This window comes from Pygoscelis adeliae, unplaced genomic scaffold (genome assembly GCF_000699105.1).
Source record: "Pygoscelis adeliae isolate BGI_AS28 unplaced genomic scaffold, ASM69910v1 Scaffold16, whole genome shotgun sequence".
NCBI classification, from domain to species: Eukaryota; Metazoa; Chordata; class Aves; order Sphenisciformes; family Spheniscidae; genus Pygoscelis; species Pygoscelis adeliae.
Genome location: NW_008825162.1, coordinates 5,100,439 through 5,113,582, shown reverse-complemented (window position 1 = coordinate 5,113,582; position 13,144 = coordinate 5,100,439). Strand labels below are relative to the sequence as shown.

The 13,144-nt window shown below is 38.3% G+C and overlaps 1 protein-coding gene across 1 annotated transcript in view; it reads right to left on the bottom strand.

The window, feature by feature from the left end:
- The window catches only part of DLG5 (discs, large homolog 5 (Drosophila)), a 70,201-nt gene that overhangs the window by 6,444 nt on the left and 50,613 nt on the right, over nt 1–13,144 (bottom strand). The window contains exons 19-28 of the mRNA XM_009328722.1: nt 12,085–12,174; nt 10,657–10,825; nt 7,411–7,488; nt 6,589–6,751; nt 5,544–5,677; nt 4,197–4,361; nt 3,629–3,812; nt 2,507–2,655; nt 2,025–2,195; nt 677–873 (exon numbers count right to left, since the gene is read on the bottom strand). Of these exons, the coding sequence (XP_009326997.1) occupies nt 677–873; nt 2,025–2,195; nt 2,507–2,655; nt 3,629–3,812; nt 4,197–4,361; nt 5,544–5,677; nt 6,589–6,751; nt 7,411–7,488; nt 10,657–10,825; nt 12,085–12,174 (1,500 nt within the window). The remainder of the gene's footprint in view (nt 1–676; nt 874–2,024; nt 2,196–2,506; nt 2,656–3,628; nt 3,813–4,196; nt 4,362–5,543; nt 5,678–6,588; nt 6,752–7,410; nt 7,489–10,656; nt 10,826–12,084; nt 12,175–13,144) is intronic.

Genomic DNA, 13,144 nt, shown 5'->3' with positions numbered 1-13,144 from the left:
GAAACACCCTAACAGTAATTATGAAAACAACTCCCTCGCAAGGGATAAGGGCCTTGACAAGTACAAAACATGCTTCACTAGCCATTATTACAATTTTCTCCACCTGACAGCTTAAAATAGACGTTTTTTTAATTGAACCTAGTGCTTCTCCCCCCCCAGCCTCACCCAAACTTTAAAACCAATCATTCCTATTTTTTCCTGAAAGTGTAAACAAGACACAATATTCGGTTTCTCTGGTTCGGTTTGTTGAGCTTTTCCAAGGAAGTAAGCATTGTAACCAACGTGATTTTTGTAGAGGAGTGAAAAAATAGAAATGAAGATTTTTGAGTGGTGCCCAGGATTTCTGTCTAGACCAAGCAACCTGGACAGAAATTAAACAGCTGAAAGGAAGATCAAAACCATGCATCAAAAAGCAATCTCCCTCTGCAAATGAAACATTAATGTTAATAGATCTAGGAATAAACTACCAAAAAAAAAAAAAATTGAAACACTGGCTTGTTTTTTATTTTAAAAAAAATTTTATTATTAAAAGTAACGTATGTGATGAGCCATATGATCCCCATTTGTATTCAGACCAACCAGAAAGCAGCACTTACTCGTTGTGTCATGCTGCAGCTGTTTAAAAATGAAAGAGAAGGAAAGGCAACCCCCTCCCAAGTATAACAGAGGTACTTGCCATCCAGGAAAGGAATTGAATCTGTACTGATTGTATCAAGAGCCAGTAAATCCTTTCCATCTTTGGAACCGCTTCGCTTGTGTTTATGCTTTCTTCTGAAGAATGACCTCCGTGCTGCTGCTGACAGTGTCTTAGATGAACTGTTTTCATCTTTAGCCTCAGACATGCTGTGTCTTCTGTAGAATTCCTGATCCATCCTATAACAAAACAGAGTAAATGGTTGGTATTTAAACTTACCTTTTGAAATTTTTTAGACAAACAATATCACCGCTGCTTCTGGAAGACACTGGAAATGCTCGTCTCAAGCCTTAGCCCAAGTATCTTCATCACAGAAGATTAATCAGAAACAAATGTTAACATAAATCAAATAATAAGCATCTGAAAAACCTCACATTACCATCATTTCCTCAGGATTCTTATACTATAAATTGCAGCACGGTGCAGAGGGTGACCACTCTGACAGGCAGGGCAAAATTCTCCAAGGCAGAAGCAGCAGTATGCATCTCCTTGCCAGTGAAGTCAGCCTCGCACAGAAGTGAAGATCCCATTCTTTCTATGAAGCTGCACGTTGTACTCACCTTTACAAATAACTTATTAGCAATCCAAAATAACCGTTTTATTTTGTGCAGTTTTATTTTATACGAGCACAAATATTTTGGCCACATTAACACATGTAAAATGTAGTCGGTTTTACTACCCATCTTCCAGTAAGAAGTCTATCGATGATGTGTACGGGTCTGTATGTATATATTGTACTTCCACACATTCCACGTAGTACCACAGTCCCACTGTCAGGATGAATTTTGAGTTAAGACATGGAGACAAGACTATTAGAAGAAAAGGAAACCAGAAAACCAGTAATATTAAAATGAAAAAAAAATATATTTTAATCACTGAGGGATAACTGATGTGATTTCAGTAACAATGTAAAAATTTTAGTTCCTGCATACTCCTCTTAACTGCTCTACCAACATTACGAGATTGTGGTGGGTACAGAGTCTTACAATAACGTTGCTGTCCACAGATAACTAAAACCAAGAACGACTGCGATAAGCTTGGATTCAAGGATAGTTTTGCTATAGTTACTCTTACTTTTGTTTTTGAATTCTCTATCGCAACACTGGTCTATGTATCATTTCCATTTCTAGTTTACTATTTAGTAGCATCAAAAAGAACTTGATAGAGCAATATATTTAACTCAGTATTATTAAAATATGCCATCCCTAAAATGACAAATCTAAGAATTAGTATCTCCCAGAAAGAATAGAAGCAAACAAGTCTTTTATACCACATGTCACTAGTCAGACTTTTAAAGACTAAGATAAATGCTGTAACTGAGGTCACTCACATATATTTACTTGGAATCTGTCCTCTTTCCAGCTTCTGAGCATTCTCGTCTAGCTGCCAAGCCATCCAGCAACCAAAGTTTCCCTGTGGTAGAGTGTCATCAACGTACAAAATGTCATCTTTCTTAAAGCTTAAATCCTGCTCCACCTCTGCCAGACGGTCATAAAGCGCTCTGGAAAGGAAGGCATAAATAGGCTCTGCAACTGATCTCCATCAACTCAAGGGAAGAACATGCATACTTATTCTGAAAAAATGTTAACAGATTAGTGGCACACTCTACATTTCAAGAGCACACAAGTTTACAGCGAAACGTGCAGACTTACTATGCTGCAGATTGTGTACTCACTGTCAGAGACTAGCTGGGATAAATCAGTAAACTTTGAATTTAACAAATGTGGTAAAACTGATGTACTATCTCTGTCACGACGGCCAGCATATTATCCTAACAGCCTTACGCTGTCATTACCAGTCACGCTCAAATACCTGATATAGAATCCATCTCCAGGAAGCTCTTTTATCTTATTAAACTCTTCTATTCTGTATTGAGTCTTTATTTTGATGTTTTCTCCAGGCTTCAACATTTCAAGGTAAGCTTCCTCAGCTGTTTTATTTCGCATATCAATGGACCCATACTGCAAAACACAAAGCACAGAAACCCTGAGGTGTGAAAGCGTACCTTAACAGGTAATAGAATTAGGTGAGCTTGAAAAACATGCAAAATGAGTTTGTTTTTCCCACTGGCAGGCTCCATATACAAGTAAATCTTGCCACTTAACTCTAGTACAGTTTGCACCTCAAGATGTCTAGCAGGAGATTGAGACATGGGGGTGGAAAACAAAATGCCCAAGTGAACGCAGCAGACATGCACTGTGAGAGAGTCTGCACTTCTTGAAATAGTTTTCAAAGTGTAAGCTGAGAATCATAAAATTCACACTGGAAAGAATTTAGTATTTTTAGGGAAAGCAAGTGGTCTGAGGGAAGTCAGAAACACAATTACAAAGCAAAATCTCCATCTGGATAGTAGAGGCGCAATGGGAGAGTCTCAGTGCTCAGACAGTCTCAACGCTCAGTTGTATCTGAAAAGCTCATGAACACTTATGTGTTTATCACCTTAACAGTCCTGCCAAGCAGATAAATATTCTTGTTTCAGATATAGAAAGCAGAGTCAAAGACATATTGCACGGCCTTCCCTAAACTCTCATTAGAATTTCATAGTGATTAGATCAATGTTGTTCTCTGTTTTGCAACATCTTTCATAACCTTGCCTTTCTCCTATGTACAGCAATTGGATTCAAGGCTTCCTATTTAGATTAAGAAAGCAGGTGTTCATAATTCCGAGCGGACATACATTAATCCTTCAAACTTGTGGGCAACTTGTGCTCTCAACAGTGGTAGTTCTCCAGGTCGACATCATCCAGCTCCTCAGGTGTCGCAGCCAGAATGAAGGTTATGCATTCTCACCATTCTTACCCGCGTTTTCTGGCAGGAACTTAAGATGCACACAACATCTCCCATTGCGAGACTGCACGATTCCTTGTACAACCCCCTCTTTATACCATCCTAGACATTTTGTCAGTATGCTGCAGACTTTTCTTAATAGCTTACCTCAAGTATCATGTCACCCAAGACTAGTCCATCAGGTCCTTTTGCTGGGCTGTCATCATCTACATCTGAGACAAATATCCCATACAGGTTTCCACCACATATCTGGATCCCAAGATCCACTTGGGATTTTTTAACAACAACAGTTCTAGGTTCAGGGGTCCTTTTGTTTGTGTCCACAGGGCCCCTTTTGACAGGGAGAAATAACACATGTACTTCAACTTAAAAACTTGCATTACACACAGTCAACTAGCCATCTGAAGAATATATATTTACATAATTATTATTCAAAATAGGTCACCTACAGATACAGTCTTTTAAGACAAACATCACGTTCCTTGCAGACCTTCTTAGCTAAACCAATCTTGTAGTAAAGTTTCTTCAGCCCTTGCAGATGCCGTCTTTCAAAAGCAATCTGAAAACATGTACTTTTAAATTGGGATCCACTTAACCTGTCTGCTGACTTATTTCAACTAGACACAGCATTCACAGAAGTACATTTTGTTTTTTAATACCATTCACGTCCACCCTGACCATTTTTTTCCCTTAAGGGAAAAATTTTTATGTCTACCTTAAGGAATTCCGGGGACTTGTAGTTGGCGTGGTTTGTTTGGATGGGGGTGTCATTGTTCCTTCATCCTGTTCACTCACAGTATCAATTATGGAATGATTGTCAGGCGTTGCAGCTCCACTGCCTTGAGGGGTGGAATGATTGCTCACAGGTTCTAGGCGAGAACTAAAAGGGAAAAAAAAAAGAATAAAAGACTGGTGGGTTAAGTGTTTCACCAATGCCAAATATTTTCCACGCAGACAAAGTTTTTAATTTGGCCGTAAATCAAGTATAAAGTAAGGAAAAACAACCCAAACCAGCATGCCAAATAACATATGTTCACCATAAGTCTAAGAGAAAGATAAAGCTCAGTTTTGAAGTGTGATCATGCATCAAAATGGGATGGTATGAGGGTTTTGGCTGGGATAGAGTTAATTTTCTTCCCAGTAGCTCGTATGGGGCTGTGGTTTGGATTTGGGCTGGAAACAGCACTGATAACACAGGGATGTTTTCGTTACTGCTGAGCAGTGCTGACACAGGGTCAAGGCCTTTTCTGCCTCTCACCCCACCCCACCAGCGAGCAGGCTGGGGGGGCACAAGAAGCTGGGAGGGGACACGGCCGGGACAGCTGACCCCAACTGACCCAAGGGATATCCCACACCATATGGCGTCATGCTCAGCACAGAAAGCTGGGGGAAGAAGGAGGAAGTGGGGGACGTTTGGAGCGATGGCGTTTGTCTTCCCAAGTCACCGTTAGGCGTGATGGAGCCCTGCTGTCCTGGAGATGGCTGAACACCTGCCTGCCCATGGGAAGCAGGGAATGAATGCCTTGTTTTGCTTTGCTTGCATGAGTGGCTTTTGCTTCCCCTATTAAACTGTCTTGATCTCAACCCATGAGTTTTCTCACTTTTACCCTTCCGATTCTCTCCCCCATCCCACCGGGGGGGAGTGAGCGAGTGGCTGTGCGGAGCTTGGTTGCCGGCTGGGGTTAAACCACGACAGATGGATAATTTCACTAGGTCATATGCCTTCTCTAATTAGTTTGTGAAAACTCCAACTATAAAAAAAAACCAAAACCTATTTGAAATACTAGAATCTCATAACCCTAGGAAGAAGTCATCTTTGGTTTTAGTTTAGTGTATCTAAGGATTATGCCCAAATAAGAAAGAAAATATAGCAGGTGCATCAAGCATTTTTCTTTCCTTTTTGACGAGCATGTATTCACACATTACTTTTCTGAGCAATCACACCTCTTATCAGCACAAACATGCTGATGTTTGTGAACACATTACCTGTACAGAAGTTATCTACTAGCTAAATAACTGCATGGACCAGAGAGTAGTTTTTTCAAAGTCTAGCCAGCCTTACCTTGATCGTGAATGATTGCCGAGCTGATACATATGTGGGTTATACTGAGCCAGAATAGTAATGGTGTCGCACTGCTGTCCAATGATTAGTCGAGCCTGTTGCTCTGTAGCATTTCTCAAATTTATTCCATTAAACTACGGAAAAAATACACAAACCAGGCTGTCAAGTTTTCAGATGGCAACTAGCAAAATCATTCTTTCAGTTTCCTAATTAGTTTAATGTCTAAATGCCGACTTATTTCCACGGGGGTAAATAGGAGGATGGAATTGCTGCTATACAATGACTCCTAGGGTTTACTCCTTGGAATGAATCACTGTAATTTTAAAATATTTGGTAACCTGGCCATGAATTCATAAATCTTTTACTATTGAAAGAATCATGTATTCTGAGCTGCGTTACGATTTGATATCACTGATTAAATGCAAGTTGGTTCAGATCACCGATCTGAATAAATTCAGGATTTTAAGATAAATTCAGATCCATTGTAGTATCATCCACACACTGTGCAACAGAAGATGCTTTAACATACACAAGCACGAACAGATCTAACATTTACAAAGGAGCTCTGTACTTTACAAAACGCTCCTCCACCTGTTTATCTAATACTGTAGGCAAAAACATGACTGTAGCTAATCTAATGCCTACCTGAGCACTTTTTATACCAGGTGTCTCAGGTAAGGATATGGCACAGCAACAGCAGCATGAAACTCGGTACAAGCCAGCTGCTTGAATATTTACTCGCCTTATCAGGCAGAGTATGGTGTTGGGACTACATTGTTTTAAGTACCGAAACTAGCTAGCTTAAAATTTAATTATAGCTATATAAGATCCAATACAGATCTACCATCAAAAGACATTATTTTATGATAAAGCCTGACAAAAAGTCACAACAATCACAATTACTGGAATATTACAATACAGAGTACCCTTTGCTACATCTCACAGCACACAAGTTTTCACAAGATACTCTTTTGGGGCAGGCAGTTTTGGCTGGAGTCATAGGAACTGATTCATTAAGCCACAGGAATAGTAAGCAAACAATTACCTCTAGTAACTGATCACCATACTCAAGGCCAGCTTGATGGGCAATGCTCCCACCTGTTACTTTAGAGACAAATATTCCACCATTTTCTCCGCTCACAATGGAAATCCCTAGTGGCTCAGAACCCTTCTGCACTTTAACATGACGTGGCTCTTCCATGTAGGGCCTTTTAGAGGAGATAGTTAAAACTGGTTTGGACAAAATTGCACTTGAACCATCACAATGTCAAAGTTACATGCAATACTTTATGTCTGTCTGAACTGTAATAATAAAGTAGGTTTAAACAGTTACTTCAAAGAACTTTACTGTCAACTGTCTTAAATGCATTCCTTTAACACCATGCAACGTACAGTGGCAGAAGTAAATGTATACCAGGTACATGACTGCTCCAAAACATTATGGTAAATATGAATTATAAATAGCATGGTGGTGAAGTTGGTAGGAAAGAAGCTTCCAGATGCATATTATATAAAAGCAATTGAACCACTGTATATAATATGTCATTTACAAACCATATTCCAGAAAGGTATGTTACAAATATAAATGCCGGGAGTCTTCATTGCCCGCGAAAATAAACATCATAAATAATAAGGTGGTAAACCAAAGGACAACAATGCACAAATATCAGATTTCATATTTGTATGCAGGGAAACATAAATTAGTAATGAAAATTAAGCAGTTGCAAACTCAAGCCATTAAGACAGCAGTTTGCATGGTAGCATTACAATTACCATGCAAATTCTTCTCAGGGCAATTATCCAAACACGTAAAATAGCACAAAGTGCGCAATACTGCTCGAGAAGGACAACCTTATATCAGGCCAACCTCAAACTCCTTAGTGATGAGAACCTAGGCCTAGGAGCCACAGGGATTCTCAGAAAAGACCTATTACGGAACAGATATCTGCAAGATGTAGAAGATTTGAGAAGAAAAGAACACTTAGAAAAAGACACACAGTAGTAAGACACTAGCAAGTATAACAAGAGAACGGCTTATACAAATGAAAACCCTGATACATTCCCCTTTCCTCCCCCCAGGGTTAGGATGTATCCACCTGCACAAACAGGGCCGGTCCCTTCATGGTGTGCATAAACAAACAGCAGCCTCCTAAAAAGTGCTGGTTCATATTACTATGAACTTAAGAACGTCTACACAGCAAGAGGCATCACCAGATATTAACAGTTGAGCTCGTTCTGAATGAAACGGCTTGGGTACCAGGTGCGGTGTATTTTTTGTTTTAACAGCATTATACTACATTGGACACGCATTAATTTGAATGTTTTCTTTCCTAATGCTTCATTATAGCCTATAGACATTCTCCAAATTATGCCAACTGCTTAAACTATTTTAACTGGGCTGTTCAGAGACCAGATGAGTTAACTGGACTTCGCTCACTGCTACTAATGTGAGCCAGGCCGAGGAAAGGCTATTTTTGGAAAGAGTAGGATTTAGGGCTGGGGGCAGAGGGAAGAGGACAGCATTTCATAAATTATGCTTATTGCCACTGTCTTTGAAGGTAACTATTTGGTAGCCTTCTGCAGCAGGGGCATAATACTTTGCCAGCTTATTAATGCATATAAGATAAAAACTGGCTGCTGATAGGAACGCAACTCTGGAACCCAGTGATCTTACAACATCAGCATCACTGTTAGAGGTAATGCCCTCAGAGCTTGTCTACCGACGCAATGAAGATAAGGCAGGTTTATTACCAGCAAACTTAAACTGAAGCCCGTATTTTTTGTATGTAGCATATCTTAACAACACTGTGCTAACTCCCAGAAAACTGCAATTTATGAACTTTTTTGTTTTTTACTCATTATGAGCATGTAAACCATGATGTTATATGAAGCTTCTTAATATCACAAAATTTATCAAGGCATACTACCTCATTAAAAACTAAAATTACATCTTTCTGAACTTTATTTGTTGTACCTTTCTACTTTTCCATCTACCACATGCATTTTTACATTTGTTTTGTTTGTTTGTTTTGGGTTGGAATAAGAAAGGATCAAACCCATACAAATTGCACAGGATCGTATCTTAGAATTCTAGTAAACACAAAATGAAAGATAACTAGTAATGCACGTAGTAGAGAATCAATAATAAAGTAAAACAGAATGATAACATTGAAAAGGTGTCTTACTTGATAAGCAGTGTTATTAAAATCAAGTGAAGCGCACTCTTCTATAACATTCAGACTGCCTGCCAGAATCACTAAACACTGATTAGAAAAAAGTCTTAATTGATCAGATCTTTTAATTTTCATTTAAATTACAATCAACAGAACAAACAGAAACATTGATTTTTTTTTTTTTTTTTGTCTGTATTATTAATATTTTTATCTGGGGAAAGGCCAAGTGAGTTACTTGTATTTTGTGGGGAACAAAGAATTATAAGACCAAATAACCATTTAAAATGCTATCTAGGCATCTTCAAACATTTTCTTAGGATAGACTTAAATTAGCTACTTTCCTAAATTAAGAACTGTTTGGGTTTGTTAGTTTTTTGTTTTGCTTTAAAAAAACCCCAAAAAACAAAAAACCCAAAACTCACAATTATATTCTTTTTAGAAAGTCAATTCAGACTATGGTTTATACGTATGCAGAGCAAGAGGGAAGGGCTGGGATCTGACTGTACTTTAGTCGTCTGATCAACATCAACAGAAATCATTATTTCCCAGAAATCAGAACACGTATATTGCACTCAGAGATACAAAGTTACAGGGGTGTCAAAAACCTAGCTTTTTCAGCTGAACTTTATACATCATTAGTCACGTGAAAGAGAAAAGAAATTCTGACTTTGAATTTGCAAGTGACAATTAGAGGAACATTTATATGAGAACACAGATTGAGTACACGTAGTACGAAAGTCACACTGAAGTAAGAAAGAATGAAAATTCACAACAACCTCTTTACATTCCCTCTCAAAGTACCACTGTCCTTTGTACACAATGTACATTCTAGAGTTACTACAATAACTTAGTTACCAATTCTTTACACAAGGCAAAAGTTTCATATACCATTTTATGAATAACTTTTTATTACTACCAGAAAAGTTAGAATACAGAATATCCTTATTACTTTATCATTCACATTTTTTACCGTCAGTCCTTTTACATAAATCAAGCAATACAAGGGGGTCTTGAAGTCCACATAAATATAATCTATTCCAACACATCATAGCTCCTTTACACTGCCAGAACGGCATTCAGCTGCCTTACTATAAATAAAAGCCTGATTCAGATTTGTGTCTTACTGTTCAATGCTTTGAATTCAGGCAAACTTTTTCATATATTCAGTCCAGCCAGATCATGACAAAATGAAATCAGATGTCCAAGACTGATACCATAACCAGCATAACTTGAAAACATTCATCATGAGATATAGAAAGTCGTTAAAACACAAAGCTCATGTTTTTAAGAAAGCTATCATATCGGGTTCAAATCCTGCAAGCAGCTACACGTATACTAATGCTATTGCTAGCGGCGGCCCAGGTACAGCCAAAGGGGTCAGTCACGGAAGTAAAATTGCATCTGTACATATGGATACGTTCGTGCACGGTTATGCCTCAATTTTTCACGTTATCTGGCTAAACTGAATCAAGGCACAGTGGTTAGAGCACATATTCTACAACGCTAAGGGACCTGATATTTAGCTATCAGATGTTACTAGGTCTTCATTTTATTTAGTTTTCCAGAGTACAGGACAAGCCTATCATAAACAAGCACCTGAGGTAGTTCAGCTGAAGGGGTGTATTCCAATTTAGACCGCTCTTATTTGGCGTGGCCATTAATCTAACATGGAAGAAATAAAACCCTTATGAAATTCCTTAGTTTTCTAAACTCCAGAATCTACTCTTCGGTTTTGAAGAAAAAATCCACACAAAGATCTCTTACATTTCTTTACTTTGTAAAGAAAATAAAATCGTCGAGTAACAGGACCTGAGACGTACCTCTGCGCCTACATATTTGCCATTTAAATTAAATATTCACATTCCTTCAGCCCAATAAACAAATGTGCAAAATTTCCTCAGACACGTTTGTATTAAAAGCAAATAACGTGGGGACCTTACCTATCTTTTCTACGTTCTCCAATAGATACTGGGCTAATGGAAATCCTAGGTAATGTAGAAAGGGAGTTCTGAGACTGGCTGCTGGCGAAGGAAGACGTTTCCAAGTTAAGAGGTGACTGCGGAGGAGTTATCAAGCTGGGACTGCTACATTCAGAGTGTGACAAGGAGCCTAGGGAAAATCAACAGTTGAGTTTTAGCATCCTGCATCTGTCGTAGTTTGGAGGTCTACACAGACCTAGTGAAAGACACCATACACGTCTGAGACAAGAAAGAGGACCGACTGTTCACTAGCACTCTATTAACCGTCTAAGGAGCTTAGGGAGACAAGGCGACTCATTTCAGACAGTGCAAAATTACCGTCCTTAATGACTATATGTCAAATCTGTCCTCTGTAAGCGTGCAGACAACTACTGCCATTCTTAACAAGGAGAGGAGGTTACAGACAAGCTACACCATATTCATGTCTGAAAACATTTAGCAAAGCAAAGTTAAAGAAAAACAATAAAAACAGGAAAGGAGAAGTAAAATACAGATTTAATATCTAGGTTTATTTTCAAATGAAGTATTTATGTACAGCCCTTTCCTTTGGGTAGGAGATATATTATGAAACACCTGAAAACACCAACAAAACCCCAGCATGAATCATACACAGAGACAGGAAAGCTCTGCAATTTCAAACAAGCTTGACGTGACTTTGTTTGCGTCTCTTCCCTGGTTGTACCCTCCCTGAGTAGTTTACCGAACAAGTGTCCTGACAGAAACATTCAGTTTGCTTCCTCTGAAAAAGCTCCAGAAAATAAATCTTAAATTACTAATCACAAACGAAAGCCATTTGCAAGAATTGTATGTGCCCAGTTAGGAAAACCGCTGCATACAATCCATTCAGGCTACAGAACGTCTGAGCAATTAGTCGCCATTTACTGTCATCAAACTCTGAATTCTACAGCCCTCCAGCACTCCAACTGGTATTTGTATCATGTCTTTAAATAGCCTCCACCAAGCAATTTTGAGTGAAGTACTAAAATATTTTCACTGTGTTTCAAAATATAATTTACAATCAGTAATACAATAATATGCAAAATAATATACTTAAAGAATCAAAAAAATAATGCAGGTCATCCCACTGTTAAAACTTTTAAGACATCATTCTAGAAGAAAGCTACAACTGTAAAACAAATGGCACTGCTTATTCTTACTTTTTTGGGCACTTTTTCTTAGTGTGCCACGTCCTACAGTCAACTAACAGAAAAATCACCTTTCATTAGAAAGTTTGGGGGTTTTCACTTTTCTGTGGCAAAATGCAAATTTTGTAGCCTTAATAAAACTGCCATATTTAGATTTTGGCGCAACGTGATTTAACAGCTGCAAAGGCTTTGGATTGGTAATACCGAAAATAGTATGACTAAAATTACTTATGAAATAATTCACCTCTGTCAGAGCCCATCATGGACCTTGGATATCTTGGTGTTAAAGGGATCTTAATTCGTTCTGTTCTGTATTGCAAGTTACTCGAAGAACCTGTTTTTACGACAAGAAAACATTATGGACGACAAAACTAAAAGCAACTACACTGAACAAGAAAGTACACTTAGACCCTACTTCTTCAATGAGCATTAAAATGGCTTCTGAATTTATGCACAAGCCTTGATGACTACCCTCGTATATATTGTGTATATCCCATTTCTAGTAAATTGTCCTGATTACACAGTCAGTATAAACAGAGCACAATGCAGCTATACAGCATATACGCACTGTTCATTCTTGTATGAAAAATATTTTGCATAGTTTTCAATCAAATGAAACTTAAGTTGAAGTCCGAGCGAGAATCTAACATCTCTCTTTCCTAAGAATCCATGGGACTTTCCAAAAGGCATTTAAAATATTCTGATTATATTCTGCTTGGATGAATACATAATTTTTTGACACTGGTTGCAAACTGTTATGCCATTTTTTGCTGTGGTTACAAAGCTGCCATGCTCTATTCCGATGCAACTGCCAATCATTGATGGAACACAGGAACACAAACATGCCCAGAAGAGTTATTACAGAATTTAAAATTTAAAAAATTCTAAAATGTTAGGATGTCATTGCCACAAAGCATCCGTTTGCTTTGGTATTACTAGAATTGGCATAAACAATCTGACATGTCAATCAAGTAAACGTAAGTATAACTTATCTTCCAACAATAAAATTTACATTAGGCTATTAGTCATCCTTGAATTTTTTGTTCTGGGGGCTCTCTCCTTTTCTCTTCTTCTCTCCACCTCACTGAACCTCAGAAATACTTTGGCTGGGCCTCCCACCTTTATAAGTGTACTTTCAAACAGTAACAGGCACAGAAAGGAGAATCACTTGCACACACAGCATTTTAAAGAGACTGTAAAGAATGCATTAAACACAGCTACTTCCAGGGAACACCTTTAGTCATAAAACCACAAAAAATGAAGCAAAGGAACACAGGAAGCCTTTAGGCTTTGCTAGCTGTGAC